The 19204-nt window shown below is 34.6% G+C and overlaps 1 protein-coding gene across 1 annotated transcript; it reads right to left on the bottom strand.

Moving 5' to 3' along the window:
• Positions 1 to 5933: 5933 nt before the first annotated feature.
• LOC142610840 (exocyst complex component EXO70H1-like) lies at positions 5934 to 8319 on the bottom strand. Its single transcript, XM_075782786.1, has one exon. The coding sequence runs from the start codon at positions 8210 to 8212 to the stop codon at positions 6284 to 6286; it is 1929 nt and encodes a 642-aa protein (XP_075638901.1). The 5' UTR covers positions 8213 to 8319; the 3' UTR covers positions 5934 to 6283.
• Between the last annotated feature and the right edge of the window lie 10885 nt (positions 8320 to 19204).

Here is a 19204-nt window from a genome sequence, read left to right as displayed (position 1 = left end):
CAACTACAGTGACGTAACACAACAAATGGTGCCAAGTTTTCTTCCTAATTCATGCAATTTCGCTTTCTGAATTCCAATGACCTTCATGATTTTCATAAGGATGCAAACCCGCGAATTCGTACACGTAAAATCAAAATTGGTACATGTATTGATTTCTGTGATGCATATTTCAAAATTGATGGTGATTTAAATTTAATCGAATTTAAGAAGGTTGTACAAGTAATTCAAGACAATGAACCTTCAACGCCGACCAAAATATATAACTTGTTATTTCCTTTTGGCGATCCTAATGAAAAAGGCTGAAAGACAAAGACCTTTTACAACTTTAACTTTACAAACTCAACATTTCAATTCATTGTAGAAGTTCGAGTTCCCCGGGCACAATCAAAGGAGCTATCGGCAAGTTAATTGCCATTAAAATTTAAAAGCTCACAGTTAGGGGTGTCCATGGGTTGGGCCGGGTCGAGTTTGTGCCCAACCCGGGCCCAACCTAAATTATTTGGGTGGAGGAAAATATGGCCCGAAATTGACCCGTTGATCTAGTCGAATTTTCCGATTCGAGTCTCGTCGGTTTCAGGTTGTATCGGTCGAGTATTGAGTTTCATCGTCGAGAACGATTTTTCGCTGGATCTGGAGAGGTCTGGCTAAAATCTGGCTAGATCCAGCAAGATTTGGCCGAAATCTGGCTAGATCCGTCGAGATCTAGCCTAAATTTGGCCAAATCCATCAAGATCTAGCCGGATCGTCAAGATCGGACAGAAACATGGCCGGATCTCTCGAGATCGGATAGAAATATGGCCGGATCCATCGAGACCTAGCCTAGATTTCGTCAGATAAAGGTGCGATCTTGCCGAATATGTCGGAAATTCATTATACTTCGTCGGAAAGGATAAAGGCTCGGTTCAGGTCGGGTGTCACGGGTTTTGAAGCGGAAAACTAACAACCGACCCGCGTGGGGTCGGGTTATTGAGTTCAAAACCCACGTCCGACCGCTGGGGTTGTCAGATCGGGTGGCGGCAGGAGGGTTTGCCAAGTTGCCGGGTTGAACAAAGTGACTCGTCCTACATTGAATTTGCTCATTTCTAATGGCGACGAGACGTCCAATAGTTATGTGCCACATTTGGCTAGCTGGAATGGAAGTAGAGACTAGGACCAATGTCTAGTTCAAAAGGATTATGATATAATGGAGGTGGACAAAGTGGATAAGACAATTATATCTTTTTTCTTTTTCTTTTTTAATATCAAATAGCAAGAATTTTTTTTTTTTCCCCTTATATGGTATTGGTAATTGATGAGAGTGTATAGAAATATTTATTTTAAATTATTTTATTCATTTATAAAGGTTAATTGTATTTTTTATTAGTTAAATTTGAGGTGTATTGTCATGGGGCCTTTTCTAGGACAATTTCCTAGTCCAAAGTTAATATGGAATCTAGGGTCATTGAAAAAAGCATGAAGTAAGTATTGAGTGAATTGAGCTCACTGCAGTTTATTTGAGTTGTTATACGAATCGATCTGTGCACAAGTTAGATGAACTCCACAACAAAATATCGAAGGTAGGTAGATATGAATCAAGGGGAGAGGAATATATACTTGAGAGAATTTTAACTTTGCACTTTGCATGAAAGTGACCTCACTACCATTCTCAGCGTGGCTTGGAAGACAAGATGTCACTGTCACCACCCGTAGCCCACAGCCCACCACCACCCAGATCAATCGAACCAACACCTGCCACCTACAAATAAGTAATTAGCAATAAAAAGTTCTATAGATAGAATATCTTGAAGAGACTTCTTGAGTAGTTAATATAATATATAAAAACACACTTAACCCAAAAGGCTTAAGTCCATTAGGTATAAACTCAACTATGTTATTTTAATCACTCAATTTTCTCATTAGTATCTAGTGTGAGATTTTACTCACATGTGTATAGTTAAAAATCTTCCTCTCATGTGTGAGTCTTTGCCTCTCTTTGGGCTTCAAGACCTCTATGTGGGCATTGAACAAATCCTACTTGCTCCATGGAAACCTTGCACCTTATTGTTGTCTAGCACCATTTACAATACTCCTTTGAACATTTTTTTTTCCAGAATTGTTTGTATAGGTTTTATGGGCTTCTCTTGTGCGATATATCATCTTCGCTCCATCTGTGAAAAAGCTCCAAGTACACGTACACGTATATGTACCTAGTTAATCCCCACTCTAACTATGAAAGGGATTTTGATTTTTGATAACCTTGCCATATTTGCCGCACATCATTCCATTTGTGAAATGGTTCTAAGTACATGTATCTTGTCCTCACTCCAACTATGAAAGAAATCTTGATAACCTTGCCATTTTTGGAGAGACTCTTTGAATAGTTAATATAACATATAGAAATACATCTAATTCTAAAAAAATCAAAGCCTAAGAGTATGAGCTCAACCATATTATATTAATCTTTCACTCTTCCCATTAATATCCAATGTATGACTTTACTCTATATACCTAACAAATAGATTATATACCTAACAAATAAATCTATGAACTATGTATGAAAGTGAAACTATGGATGTAACATTTTCTACCCATGCAACTACAATGACGTAACACAACAAATGGTGCCAAGTTTTCTTCCTAATTCATACAATTTCGCTTTCTGAATTCCGAGGACCTTCATGATTTTCATAAGGATGCAAACCCGCGAATCCGTACACGTAAAATCAAAATTCGTAAGTACATGTATTGATTTATGCGTCGCATATTTCAAAACTGATGGTGATTTAAATTTAATTGAATTTAAGAAGCATGTACAAGTAATTCAAGACAATGAACCTTCAGTGCCGACCAAAATATATAACTTGTTATTTCCTTTTGGCGGTCCTAATGAAAAAGGCTGAAAGACAAAGACCTTTTACAGCTTTAGGCCCCGTTTGGTACATCCACTCAAATACATATTTTCAATTTTTAAACAATATTACACGTATTTTCACACACTTTTTTACCCACACGTATTTCTACACATGTTGTCAAACACATATTTTCAGTTTTTAAATGCATATACCAAACACCCCCTTAACTTTGCAAACTCAACATTTCAATTTATAGTAGAAGTTTAAGTTCCTTATACTCAATCAAAGGAGCTATCGGCAAGTTAATTGCCTTTAAAAGCTCACAGTGACTCATCCTATATTGAAGTTGCTCATTTCTAATGGCGACGAGATGTCCAATAGTTATGTGCCACATTTGGCTAGGTGGAATGGATGTAGAGACTGGGACCAATGTCTAGTTCAAAAGGATTGTGATATCATAGAGGTGGACAAAGTTGAAAAGACAAGCATATCTTATTTCTTTTTCTTTTTTTAATATCAAATAGCAATAATTTGTTTTTTTGCCCCCTCATATGGTATTGGTAATTGATGACAGTATATAGAAATATTTATTTTAAATTATATTATTCATTTATAAAGGTTAATTGTATTTTTATTAGTAAAATTTGAGGTATATTGTTGTGGGGCCCTTTTTAGGATAGTTTCCTAGTCCAAAATTAATATGGAATCTTGGGTCACTGAAAAGAGCCTGAAGTAAGCATTGAGTCTTGAGTGAATTGAACTCACTGCGGTTTATTTAAGTCGTTATAAGAATTGATTTATGTACAAGTTAGATAAACTCTGCAACAAAATATCAAGGGTAGGTAGATATGAATCAAGGGGAGAGGAATAGACTGGCATTGCATAAATGCTTGAGAGAATTTCAACCTTGCACTTTGCATGAAAGTGACCTCACTACCATTCTCAGCATGGCTTGGAAGACAAGATGTCATTGTCACTGCCCATAGCCCACAACCCACCACCACCCAAATCAACTGAACCACCACTTACCGCCTACAAATAAGTAATTAGCAATAAAAAGTATTATAGATAGAATATCTTGAAGAGACTTTTTGAGTAATTAATATAACATATAAAAACACACTTAACCCAAAAGGCTTAAATCCATTAGGTATAAACTCAACTATGTTATTTTAATCACTCAATTTTCTCATCAGTATCCAATGTGAAATTTTACTCACATGTATATAGTCAACAATCTCCCTCTCACATGTGAGTCTTTGCATCTCTTTGGGCTTCAAAACCTCTATGTGGGCTATGAACAAATCCTACTCACTCTATGGAAACCTTGCACCTTACTGTTGTCTAGCACCATTTACAATACTCCTTCTTTGAACATTTTTTTTCCAAAATCGTTTGTATAGGTTTTATGGGCATGTCTTATGCGATATATCATCTTCACTCCATCTGCGAAAAAGCTCCAAGTATACGTACTCGTATACGTACGTAGTTGATCCCCACTCTAACTATGAAAGGGATTTTGATTTTTGATAACCTTGCCATAGTTGTTGCACATCATTCCATTTGTGAAAGGGTTCTAGTACATGCATCTCGTCCTCACTCCAACTATGAAAGAAATCTTGATAACCTTGCCATTTTTGGAGAGAATAATTTGGAGAGACTCTTTGAATAATTAATATAACATATAGAAATACATCTAATTCTAAAAAAATCAAAGCCTAAGAGTATGAGCTCAACCATATTATATTAATCTTTCACTCTTCCAATTAATATCCAATGTATGACTTTACTCTATATACCTAACAAATAGATTATATACCTAACAAATAAATCTATGAACTATGTATGAAAGTGAAACTATGGATGTAACATTTTTTATCCATGCAACTACAGTGACATAACACAGCAAATGGTACCAAGTTTTCTTCCTAATTCATGCAATTTCGCTTTCTAAATTTTAAGGACCTTCATGATTTTCATAAGGATGCAAACCTGCAAATTCGTACACAAAATCAAAATTGGTACATGTATTGATTTTTGTGACTCATATTTCAAAACTGATGGTGATTTAAATTTAATCAAATCTAAAAAGCTTGTACAAGTATTTCAAGACAATGAACCTTCAATGCCAACCAAAAGAACTTGTGATTCCCTTTTGGTGTTCCTAATGAAAAAGGTTGAAAGACAAAGACCTTTTACAGCTTTAGGCCTCGTTTAGTACATCCACTCAAACACATACTTTCAGTTTTTAAACAACATTACAAGTATTTTCACACACTTTTTCACCCACACGTATTTCTACACATGTTTATAAACACATGTTTTCAGTTTTTAAGTGCACGTACCAAACACCCTCTTAACTTTGCAAACTCAACATTTCAATTCATAGCAAAAGTTCGAGTTCCCCAGACACAATCAAATGAGCTATCGGCAAGTTAATTGCATTAAAATTTAAAAGTTCACAATGACTCATCCTACATTGAAGTTGCTCATTTCTAATGGCGACAAGACGTCCAATAGTTATGTGCCACATTTGGCTAGGTGGAATGGAAGTAGAGACTGGGACCAATGTCTAGTTCAAAAGGATTGTGATATCATGGAGGTCGACAAAGTTGAAAAGACAATCATATCTTTTTTCTTCTGCTTTTTATAATATCAAATAGCAAGAACTTGTTTTTTTGCCCCTTATATGGTATTGATAATTGATGAGTGTATAGAAATATTTATTTTAAATTATTTTATTCATTTAAAAGGGTTAATTGTATTTTTATTAGTTAAATTTGAGGTATATTGTTGTGAGGCCCTTTTTAGGACAGTTTCCTGGTCCAAAATTAATATGGAATCTTGGGTCACTGAAAAGAGCCTGAAGTAAGTATTGAGTCTTGAATGAACTGAGCTCACCACAATTTATTTAAGTCGTTATACGAATTGATTTGTGTCCAAGTTAGATAAACTCCACAACAAAATATTGAGGGTAGGTAGATGTGAATCAAGGGGAGAGGAACAAACTGGCATTGTGTAAATGCTAAGTTAATATGAAATCTTGGGTCACTGAAAAGAGCTTGAAGTAAGTATTGAGTCTTGAGTATATTGAGCTTACCGCGGTTTATTTAAGTCGTTATACAAATTTATTTGTGTATAATTTAGATAAACTCTCCAACAAAATATCAAGTGTAGGTAGATGTAAATCAAGGGAAGAGGAATAGATTGGCATTGCGTAAATGCTTAAAAGAATTTCAACCTTGCACCCTGCATGAAAGTGACCTTACTACCATTCTTAACATGGCTTGAAAGACAAGATGTTGAATATTTTTAATTTGATGGATTTCAATTCTAGGTTTAGGTTTTGGTGGCGATGATGAACAACATGTACATCTTCATGTATTAATCCGGTAAAAAAAAGTCAAAATCTGGCGATCAAAATAAAAAATCGCCAACTAAGCCCAAAACCTTTAAGCTGTAGACCGCGAATGCCGTTGATGGGACGAGGAATATAGAGAGGAAACACTAGTACTCCCCGAGTTATTGTTGTTCCCCAAGAACAGGTCCGACAAGTAATTCCCCACATCCTCAGGGGCAAATCTGACAATTAACCCAACATTTCGCTCTCCAACAACGTTAGACCTGTGAGCGTCGTAGAATTCCCGATAACTTGGGACAATCTTTCTCGCAATTGAGACTTTCATTTCGTCTCGGAGTTTCGGGTCCGATACGACAAACGAGCTTTGTTTCCTAAAAGTTTCGTCGAAGGTCGCATTGAATTTCCTGAAAATTTCCTTCGCCTGAGGTGGAGTAATCGCGGCCGTTGGATTTTCCGGCAGCGTTGCGATCACTGGGCCCCACGCTAGTCTCTCGTAATTCGCGGCGAATAGTTTCACTTTCGCTTCGTGCTTTGCGATCCAATCCTCGCCGAGAACGTACTTCAAGTTCGAGGTTTGAACTTTGGAGACAACGTGGCTAAGGTTGTTGGCCAAGAATATGTACGAGAGACAAACGTCTTTGTGATGTTCTACTTTGCCGTCGAGTTTGCAGAGGAGTACGAGGATTAACCAAGCCATTCGCATAGAAATCGCCGGCGCCGGAGAGTCATCGGTGGATCGAGATTCGAAGTAGGATTCCGGTAACGATGACCTCGGCGGCGGAGGCCAGTCGGCGAAAATGTCGGCGAGGATGTTACTGTAATCTGCGAGGAGAGAGAGGTAGTTCATGGTGGTGAGAGTCAGAGTGTGAACACCGCCGCCACCGTGGATTTTCGACTTCGACGAGTCCTTTTGCATTGTTGACTCGAACTCTGATAGCATTGAGCGGACGGTGTCGCTGAGTATGTTCAGCGAGTTGAGAGCTTGAGCCCGGACGGTGACGGTTGATTCGAAGGAGAAGATGGAATCGATTTCGACCCAGTTGGTTGAAATCGCTGTGTACATGTCGAGCACACGGAAAATTTTCTCGGGGTGAGATTTCTTGCTCTTAGCTACGAGTTCGGGGAATCCGAAGAGAAGAGTAGCTCCTTCTTTGGAAATCTCAGTGAAACAAGATTCTCTGATCGAGTCTGAGGAAGCGAAAACATGGTCGCAGAGGATTCTCTCTCCGTTGAAAAGAGTTGCCGTCGAGATTTTCACTGCCTCCAACCAATCCTTGATTCTTCGATCGAGAACTTCCCAGTTCATCTTATTAATTTGTGAACTGCTCATTTTTTCAACACCAAGTCGATAAATGCCTTCGTCGATAATTGATTTTCTGATAATTTTGTATATGCTGATACACTCTTTCGCGTAACCAGAAGAGATCATACACTCAGCTATGGATCTCAAGTCAGTCATGGCAATGGAAGAAACTTCTTCAACTTCATCGATTGAGTCGCCTACGTTGCGCACTTCATCATCGTGTGAGATTGAGCCGTCATCGTCGTAATCGGAAATGCTTGATCGAGTGGAGGCTCGTGAGGATCGAGCGGAGACTGATTCGGGGTCCAAGTGAGCTCGATTCATGGAGAGGATTTGATAGAACTCCTTCTGGAGTCTCTTCATGGCTATCTGCATAAGGTTCTGTGCGTGCACGAGCTTCTCCGAGGTCGAGTTCTCAACGACCATGGCGTGCATGGATTTCTGAAGATCGTTCACGCACCCGATGAATTTCATGGCTTCGCTTTTGCTCTCGAAGAACAAAGACGTGACTTTGGCATAAGTAGAGGTTTCTGGGTTCCACTTGTTTATCAAAACAGTGGCCGCTTCGATGCTCTGCTCGATCAATGACTCCGAAAAGCTGCGTCGAGGAGGAGTACCTGTCGAAATTGAGTTTCTTGCAGGCGAAGGATATCGAGACATAGAGAAAGATGAAGTTTTGGAGTTGAAGCAAATACTCCTCATTCCTTTTCTAGGCATTTTTAAGATCTTGGAGTGAATATGAGTGATTGTTTGTTTGTGTTTGGGTGTGTGAGAAAAGGTATATCACTGTATCAGAGCTAAAGATTTCTAGTTCTTAGCGTCTTTGTTTATGGTAAATTGTGAGTTGGAACATTGTTGTGGGGGTATATATAGACGAATGAACAACTCCGTTGCTTGGCCGAAACTCAGAAAGGAAAGAAAGAAAGAAATGAACGCCGCCATTATTGTTTAAAAGAAATGTTGAAACGTGTATACTGTATAGGCCTTAGGGGAAGAACGTGGGGTGTTGACCTTTTAGACTTTACAAGGAGTCTGAATAGACCCACGTAAATTGACTCTTTACACGTTGCACGCGTACAGCTGTATACTTGTCTTGTATATTTGTGTCTCTCAGAGAAGCTGGGACTTTGAAATTCGATAAAAGTAAAACCCAAGGAAATATCAAACTAATAAGAGGTGGAAATATTTTCGTATAAAATTGATGAGAGAAAATAGATAAGCCCGACTGTTCCGTTTTGTAGAGATACGTATAAAAAAAAAAAAAAAAATCCCTAGATTGGGTATTATAAAAATAATAATACTGATTATTTATGGTCAGTGTTTATTTTGAATCAACTATCAAGTTAAATAAATATCAATTCTAAAATAAATAAAAACTATCAAGTCCAAAAGGATAACTTGAAATAATCATCGGAGATATAACTCTCTTGATAACTTATCCTTACGTGGGCTTGATAGTTTTGAATGAAAGATTATTGCATGTGATTTGAAGATCTTGACTAGATTTTTGTAATTTACATACATTCTTTATTTATTTTTCTCTAAATCCCACCTTAAACAATTTTTTTAGTGATCTATATATACATAAAGAAATTTGTGTTTTACTACATGAAAAAAAAACCTTAATGGTGTATTATATTGTTTGCTTTTTTTTTTTTTTTTTTGGTCTGGTTTTATTTGAATCAACTATGAAGTAAAAAATAATAAATTGTAATAAATATAATTGGAGAAATGGAGAATATGATTTGAGGATTATTAAATATGACTTTGAAAGATCATTGAATATGATTTGAGGATTTGACTAGACTCTTCTAATTTACATACATTCTTAATTTGTTTGAACGGACATTAAAATCACATTAATTTGTGTTAAGAAATTTGGGAATGATTCTTGATGAGTAATGAATAAATGTTCCACGTGGATAATCATAAGCGCATTCAAGTCAGACATAACTCCTACATTCAAACCAACAATAAGGGCATGTTTGGTAAACTGTAATAGGCGTTATAATATAATAGTTATTCCTATGATTTAGTTATTCTTTAGTTTAATTATGTTTTTATTATAAAGAATAGTTATTCCTTATGAATAATTATTCTTCAAAATGAGGAATAACTATTCATCTTTAAAATGTTGTATTAGTTATTCCTTAGTAAGTGCAATAATTTCAAAACTTAATATATTTCCAAATAAATAAACTTTCCATATACATCTAACAATTATATAAATAAACAAATCATAAAAAATAACACATATCTCTCTAAAATTTAAAAATGACAATTTTTAAGAAGATATAATTGTATGAGTAAGATATTTCTTAAAATAAATGTTAAGTTTCATTCTAATGTTATATCTCACAAACAAACTAATGAAAATGTTTAGTTATTACATTATAACACACTCTATTACTAGTAATAAAGATTACAATTCTTGTCATAATCCCTCTTCAATGTACCAAACGTATGTATCATAAGTAACGGATATAAAACCACTAATTATAGGCGCCTTCATGAGCCGCTTCATGTCTGTTACAAACACCTTTATGAGCCATTCCATTACCATTAATCACCCAGTCCAAGCACAACGTCCAAGGGAGATCAACAGGCCTTGCAATAACTCATAAGTTGGCTATATAAATTAAGCCACAAAGAGCAAGTAAGTAAACACACAAAAGGTAAGCTACAATACATATTAGAGATTTCCTAAAAGAGATTAACTAATTTAACTATCCGAGGTCCTTGGCCGGCACCAACCCGATATCTTTTATTACAAGTCATCCATTGACAGAGATAAGGAATATACGTATTGACTTGACACCACTTTCCGTATTAAATATGATTTGAAGATTTAACTAGTCTTCTAATTTACATACATTCTTAAATTGTTTGTGTGTGGGGCAAAAGGATCCTGGTGGGAACGTGGGCCTTTTGGGCCTTGTTAAGGAAGGCCGACCTGACCCTGGGGTTAGAGATTGTTGGTGCTATGGGTCGGCCTATACGCCGAGGATCCGAGGATCCAGCCGAGGATGGTTTTCCCCTCGGACTGACATCAAAGAACCTGAGACTTCATGGTAAAGGTTAGGGAATGACACGGTCAAGACCAATGGTTAAAGGGAGAGAACCCTTGAATGTCCTAGAAGCGCCGATGTTGGAAGAATATCAAAGGTAAAGGCTGCTACCTCCACATTAAAGACCCTGCACCTACCACCCTGGCCGCATTAATGAGGAAGTGACACTTAAACAGTGGAAGGGAAACTTCTAGTTACTGTTCAAAGGCACTAAGAAAAGAAATATCTAGGCTAAGGGAGGAATTGGGGGCAACACGTGGATAAAGTATTAAAAAGAGGAGTATTTAAGGAGGGACCTAGAACGAAACGGACGGAACTTTTTGTAACCTAAAAGAAAAAGGACAAAGAGAGAGATATAATATAAGAAGCTCTCGGCTTACGTCCGAGGAGGCCTATTTACATTACTCCTTTTTGTTTCCAAGTACTTGCAATCTTTAGTTTGTCATTTCATCCTCATACACTTCTAACCTGGGTTTCAAGCCCACACTCTACAAATTACATTGTTTAAGGCTCATTGGGCCTGGGCCCGTAACTGTTCTTGGGGCCAGGTGCAATTGTGCACTTACAGTTTGAATGGAAATTAAATGAGTATAGTGAAACAAGAGGGGAAAAGCCACACATAGGTATACATACATTCATACATATATATATATATATATATATATATATATATATATGTACTCGTATTTGATATTTGTTTCATTGTTTATTTTTTTAGCACCTCGTCAGCACTTATATAATCGGAGGAAATAGTAAATATTTCTGAAATATTTTTTCATTTGCGGGTTGACCATATTCAGTACTTGTTCAGTCTTTGCCCTTTAGGTTGAAAAGGAAGCCATTTCTCTTAAAAAAAAAAGTTGAAAAGGAAGCCAGTAGAAACAAATTTGAGTTGCGATTTACATGTGGACGTACGTAAGCATAAAAATCATGGAAAGCCTAGCAAAGAAGAAAAGACTAAAATAGAAAATCAGGCATGACGCAAACACACTTATAATTGGCCCTCGCTCTTTCCGAAGTAATTATCGAGACAAATCATAATCAAGGTGTTGTAACCCAAATAAAGTACAATACTTGTTTCGCACGTTTCATTGTGGTTCAACTAAAGCTCCGTTTGGATTTTGCGCTCGACGTTCATGTCTGTGTCTGAGTCTGCCTCCTTCTTCTTTCTTTTTTTTCTTTTTTTCTTTTTTTTTTCCTTGACCGACGTCTCTTACATTGTTCACGGAACATAAATAGTACAAGTAGGCAAAGCTACAGTGTTAAAAGAATGAACAGTGTTAAAAAATTATTTTTTTATTATTTTTAATTTTCAGCAAAATATGCAGTATCTAAACGCACCCTACGTAGATTAATTTGTATATTATTTTTTATTATTTTATTTTAACCTAAATCGTATGATTCATCACTTTCTTGACTAACATGTCCTTCCATTACTTCTAGTAATGTTACATTAAGTGTGCGTATGAATACTGCTTATTTTGCTCAAAACTGAAAATAATAAAAAAATATATTTCAGTTACTATTTATTAATGAAATCACTATTCATAAGCTTATTGTAAGAGGCGCTAGACTTAAAAAATAAAAAAATGTCAAAAACACAACTTGACAAACGCAGACGCCCAATACAAATGGACCCTAAAAGTCTAATTTTGTTTGTGTCTTTGCTTGTCAACTAATTCTTTTTCTTATTTAAAATTGCAACATTTCTCATGATTATTTCCTTGTAATGTTTATGATGAAAACACAAAAAATTCTAATTAAGAGAAAATTTAATGAACGCCTTAAGAGTATTCTCATTGGAAATATTTTTAGAAAATTTTAATGAGAAAAGTTTTTTTTTTTAATTTAATTTTTTTTATGCATTTTTATATTTCTTGTTCTGAGCGAGTGTAATCTTATAAATAGAAGATGCATTCTTCCAGGAAAATGTCAAAATAGTCCTGGATCACACAACATCCAAGAGAAAATACGACCACAAATTAAATTTCTCTATCAAGAGATTTCTATCTAGGCATGTAATCCTTAGGCTCGTGTAAGATTTTAGGTTTGTAAGTTAATTTCCCTTGTACTTGTGGTCTTCTTAAGTCCTATTAATTTAGGCATTACTGAACCCATATCTTCTCTCAGAGTGACTATGCATGTATCACCTAGAGTTGCAAAAAGCTGGTTTACACTCAAACAGTTTTGCAAGTTAGTCACTTCCTAAACATTATGACATAATTTTGAATGCATATAAGTTAGTAGGGGTTTAACATAGCTTTAAAATGATATGTGCAAAAGGGATAAAAAATGTTAAATCTAATGTAACCAAAGGAGATGAGGCATATTGAGACACTTATGAGGATGTTGTTATACTAGCTAGTATGGATGATGCTATAAATCGAAACGAGAGGTGTGTAGTTGTCCCATACCCACTATGTACAAGTGGGAAATTATAGAAATATTGGATTAGACCCAGGGACAGAACCACCCTTGGACCAAGGGGACAATGGCCCTCCTAAATTTAAAAAATATATATTATTATATATATGTGTACTAATTTTAGCAATTTTGTTTTATAAAATTACATTTTCTTTCCCTTTAACAATATCATTGATTTTTTTAAGAGTAATGCTATACTCAAACATTCTTACAAACTTTTTTACAAACTTGTATACTCAAACTTTTTTATAACATTTTTACAAACCGTTTTGGTAACAAATTCTTATTAGTTCGCACACCACTCACATCATTTTTAACCATTTATCACATTAGTAATTTATAATAAAAAAAAACTTGTAACTCTAGCATTTTCCTCATTTTAGTGACTATAAAAAAAATTTATAAATCTAAAATCTAAAACAAAATATACAAGCCAAAAAAATTAGCTTAACAACAAAAATTACCGGTAAAACTAAAAACAAAATTAAGCTCAATTACCTAATTTTGTCCAAAATAAATAACCCTGCCATTTAAAAAATTCTAAACAAAAATAATTTTGTTCTTACCCACAAAAATAAAATAAAATAAATCAGTTTAGTAGCAGAATCAAAGGTTGAAACTGTTGTAAATAACTAACAGTAAAACCACCTCTCTAACTCAAAGTTTTGACTCCATCTCTAATTAGACCAAACCCATAATGAGTATATTGATTGGGTTCAACCAACACATTGCCAAAAGTTGTGCCTATTGCCAAGAGTTCCATCTCTCTTTTTTTTTTCTTTTTTTCTTTTTTTGCTGAATCAAGAGTTCCATCTTCTTCTTTTTTTTTTCTTTTTTTCTGAATCAAGAGTTGCATCTCTTGGCTTCATACTTCTTGGTTATCAATATAAAGCGGATAAGACCTAATTTTTGCGAGAGATTTTTTACCATGATGTTGTAAGGCAATGGCATAACAGCTAATAAAATATCTCTTTCCCTTCTCATCAATATCAAGGAGGAGGTGGGTTCCTCTTTACTGTTATTAAGGATATCCCCCCGCCCCCTTTTTTATTAAATAAAACCACAGATGCACAGGATCTCAGTTATGCAGTCAAAAGGGATTGCAAATCACCGCGATTCCTTCGCTTGTTCCTAAGCTAACGCTACGTTTGTTTCATTGAAAAACTTTTTGTAAAGATACTTTTTTGGGGTAAATTTCACAAACCTACCTGAGTTTGTGATAATACCAACTAGGTCCAAAACAATGTAAAACCCACCAATTTGATCCTCCAAAGACCATTTTGTCCCTAATTTTTACTTCTCTTCTTTCTCTCTCCTCCTATCTTGTTACTCTCCCTCTCTCTCTTAAACTTGCTTCTCTGAGTTCTCTCTCTTACAAACTCTCTCTAATCGATGAAACCAATGAGTTTTGGTCACCAAAAACACCACCCAGCAAAGGAATTCCCCACTCCCAACGTAGGTTTGAGTTGTTTGACGCCATCAATGCTGTTTAACGGACTTTCGTCCCTCTCAGATCGGAACCCACATGGTGGTGATGGTGCTTCGATCTAGATCTTGCCAACAACAGACTCTCTCATCCACTTTGTGGCAGTGGCGTTGATTGTGGAATAGCTTTTGGATCTTGGATTTGGGTAGTCTTTCTTCAGGAGACGATGAAGATCGGCGATGAAGTCGATGGTGTGTTTTTTCTGTTTTCTTTTATGAGGTTGGTAGTTGGGGTTTTGTTGATTTTCTGTGTTGTTTGGCTGAGATTTTTGTTGGTTTTTTTTTTTTTTTTTGGGTTTCTGTTGGGTTTTTAGAAGATTTCATTGGGAATTTACAAAGGGATTTATGTGTGTTGTTTGGCTTGAATTTTTGTTGATTTCTTTTGGATTTCTATTGGTTTGAAGGGGATTTTTTTTTTGGTGATTTTTGCTGGTGTGTTTTTGGTCGTGTCTCGCAAGGCAGAGCGTAAATGGAGCACTCTTGACAGATATCTAAAATGTAGTCTTTTGATCGGCTTCAGATATTTGCTGGAAATGTGCATTTCAAGGCAAGGGCTGGAGGTGTATTTTAAAATGGATAACATTTGTTTTTTGTCATCTGCAAATATCTGAAGCTGAGAGAGAGGAGAGAGGTTTGAGAGTGAGAGAGACAAGAGAGAATAGAGAGTTTGTATGTTTAGGGGCAAAGTTGTCTTTTGAGAACCAAATTGGTAGGTTTTAAAATGTTTTGGACTTAGCTGGTATTATCACAAACCTTGGGGTAGGTTTGTGAAATTTAAACTAGTTTTTTTATATTTTTAGTGTTTGGTAGCACAAGAAAAACTAGTTAACGAAAAACAATTTTTAGTCAACAAAAAACCATAATAAAAATAAGGCTTTGAATCTCCTATTGCCAAGAGTTCCATCTCTAGGATTCATATATACTTCTTGGTTATCAATCTCTCTCTTACAATATATAAGATCCTAAGCTCATTTAACAGTAACTCTTCCTCACTAAGATTAATATCTCTCTTATTAAGAGTATCCACTTGCCATTGATTTTCACCTTCTACCCCAAGATTTGTGAATCTAAGATAAAGAAATTTAAATATAGACCCAAATAATCATTTGCAAAACGGCCTCATATATCAAATAATCAATACGTAAATACCAGATAAGAATATGTCCATGAGAAAGAAAATATGCAACTCAAGAACGCTGAGAGTAGGCACTTGTGCAAGGTTAGGGGTGAATTAAATAGGAGAGAGAAAAAAAGTAGAAAATAAAATAATATAAGGGTCATGCTAACAAATACCCTTAGGGCAATAGTTAATAATCCATTTTAGAAATTTTTGACAATACTTTTATGAGAAATGAAAAAACTGTTAAAACATTAATTGCTTTTCTTTTTTTCTTTTCTTATAAAAACTTTTTAAAAATAAATTGTTAACCAGTGCCCTAAGCATTTTTCATAATATAAATATATAATACTCTCTAAAATTAATTAATTAGCAGGTTAGCTAATATGGTTAGCAATTAATTTTAAAAATGACATTAATTATAGTGATTTTCTAACTATTATATATATTTTTTAAATCTAGGGTCTAACTTGAACCTATATATATATATAAAAGTTTCCATTTCGATCCAAGAACCATGCATACTGTACCAAGGAAGGGAGGACTTATTGATTGACTATATTCTAGGCCAGATTATTGTTCTGTCAAGTAGTTTACACACGTTTAAAAGAAAGGTTGAGAATTTTCTTAATTAAGAAGTAGTCTCTGTTCGATAAGCATCTTATTTTATAGGCACCATTTTGTGAAATACTCGACGAGAAAATCAAAATAACTCATTCTCGGGCATCATCCCCCCAGAATATGTATTTGACATGCAGATCCCAACGCACCAACTATACGAGAAAGGAAGCAACAAAAGTTTAAAGACTATATTTAATTTACAGAAATATTACGCAAATGTTTACCATATCTTCCTCCTTGACTCCTCCTTGTAATCATTAACACGCACTGTTTTCAACCAAAAAAAAATGATTCGCTTAATTATAACTTTGTACCTCTGTTCATTTTTTAATTTTGCTGACTCAATCCAGAACCAAAAAAATATTCGATAGCGCTTCATAATTGACTACGTTGCTCCAAAAGAAAACAAGGAAGAAGAAACTTCTATGAGGAAGTTTAAGCATGTGATGATGATGCATTGTTTGAGATATGCATGCTTAATATATTTATGTCGAATAAAAAAATTGTGACAAAAAATTGGCATGTGAGGTTTAGCCGTTTAGGGCTTTGGGCATTCTTTATTTTATAATAGTGAAGATGTATCATGCAAAAAAACCTACTTAAAAAAAAAAAAAAAAAGTCTTCAATTTGAGGCTTCATGCATATATCACTGCCTAATAAGGTTGTTGTTGTTGTTGTTGTATTTTATTATTTAGCACTTACTAATTTTTGTTTTTTTCCAGTTTCATGTGAGACAAAGTTTATATCAGCAGTCTTTGTACGATTTTTACATGAACTGCCAATTTTAAATTTGTATTATGGCTCACTAGATTGTACAAATAATTCTTTAATTTTGATTGGATTTCTAAGTTTATTTGAGTATTTAAATTAATTCATAATAAAAACATCTAACGTCTTTAAGAAATCAAGGCATACATATGATATTTTAGAAGTTCTCAATATTTGATCGTATTGCTAACTTCTAAGTTAATTTATTTTTCAACTCTTATTTTATGTGATCAACTTTACCCTTAAGTTAGGGGTGTCCATGCAAATTGAAGACCTGCTAGAACCGACCAACTCAATCGGAACCGACCCGTCATGGCGGAATTGACACCTCCAACGGGTCAGTGACGGGTCTCAACCCTTGAAACCTGACTTCGGCGGGTCGAGTGGCGGGTTTCATCCTCAAAAACCTGAGCCACTCAACCCGCCCAACAAAAACTCAAAGAAGGCCAAAAATTACCTAGATCTGGCGACGATCTGGCGCTTCTCAACTTTGATCTAGCCACGTTTGGCCTTCTTTTACTCAAATCCACTCAAATTCGGCCAAGATCTACTTTCTTCCTCACTTAGATATGATTAAATCCAGCGAATCTAGCTTAGATCCGCTCAAATCCAACCAAAATTCCGGTAAACCCGACTCTAACTCAGCCAAATCTCAACTAGATTTTCATAGATTCGAAGGAATATCGGCCAAATCTTGTTTGGTCAGATTTTGGCCAAAATCTGGGGATATTGGAAAACTCGAAACCGACCGATTCACACCCAAAAACCAATACGACTCAACCCGGTTGATCTAAAACTTCATTCAAGTCGGTTGTAGGTTGAAATCTTCCCCACCCGATAATGTCGGGTCGAGTTCGGGTTGGGCACAAACCCGACCCGGCTTGACCTATGAACAACCCTACTTTAAGTATTCATAAGATTTTTTTGAATATCTTATACTTTGATTATTTTTTAACTTCATAAATTAATTATTATTTTCTTAGAAGAATTAATTACTATTTATTGGCTTTCTTTTTTACTTGTTTGAAATATATATTTATAGTTAGTTTAAATTATGAAGTAGCTTAAACATAACAATGATTGTACTAATTCCTAAACACACTAGGCTCAAAAATGTTTTTGAAACTAAGCATGAAAAGAAAAAATTATAACTTACAATTCTATTATATTTTTTCTATGTTAATCAAGTACTGTATTTTGTTGATTAAATTATTTTTTTATATTTATAATTTTTTTTAAATTAATTTTATCTTAATCTTGCCCCCTAAACCAAAATCGTAACTCCGCCATTGTTTGCATAGATAATTATTCATCATGATATATATTATTAATTCATAATTGTATATTAATATTAGCCCATGTCAATTAGTTTATAAAATGGATACTCATACAAATTAATCGTGTGTCAGGAATCATATTTTTATTTATTTATTTTGACAAGGTGGAATTATAAAATGGATACTCATACAAATTAATCATGTGTCAGGAATTAGATTGTTTTTTTTTTTTTTTTATAAAAATTGGAATTAGTCAGATTTGTTGAACCACTGCAATGGGAACTCTAATCTACCAGTTAAACTATTTGACCTTGTAAGCATATAAGTTTGTAACTAAGAATCTCTATAGACACAACATATCCTTCCATGCAAATCACATATAACATTTTGGTAGCAAAATATCATTTGTTACTCGTGTGACGAGTCTTGTAGTACCGAGATAAGTCTAAAATGCAGTTTATTCGGTTTTCTGTTACTTGTAGTTAATCATGCATGCATTGTGGGGGAATAATAGAAATAATTTAAAACTTTTAAGGCTTTAAGCTTTAAATTAGAATGTTTTAAAATATTAGGTTTATTACATTATTTATTGTGTTATACTTTTATAATTTAAAATGATTTGATTTTTGTTTATTTAAAACTGAAGATACATACATACACATACGCAAGTAAAACTTATAGTCATTAGGGTCTAATAATTTCAGTTATAGAAATTAGAAAGTTCATCAGAGATAAGGACTTTTTTAAATTTTAATAAAAAAATTAATATTAAAATGTTTAATACAAATAGTAGAAAATGCAAATAAATAATGCTGATTTGATAATTTTCTTATTTTATGCTAGCCTCATTACACGTGTTTTGCGCCTGCAATGAGACATTTTTTTTCTAGTTTAGCGTCATAATTTTAATTTTTTTTTAAAAAAATTGAATAAATTTGTTTTGAAGACA

This window comes from Castanea sativa, chromosome 9, assembly GCF_040712315.1.
Source record: "Castanea sativa cultivar Marrone di Chiusa Pesio chromosome 9, ASM4071231v1".
In the NCBI taxonomy this organism is placed as follows: Eukaryota; Viridiplantae; Streptophyta; class Magnoliopsida; order Fagales; family Fagaceae; genus Castanea; species Castanea sativa.
This window is presented reverse-complemented; position numbering and strand designations above follow the sequence as displayed.

What these genes read in the sequence shown, in the direction of transcription:
- LOC142610840 (XM_075782786.1), bottom strand. Translation starts at nt 8,212, where the DNA reads ATGCCTAGAAAAGGAATGAGGAGTATTTGCTTCAACTCCAAAACTTCA.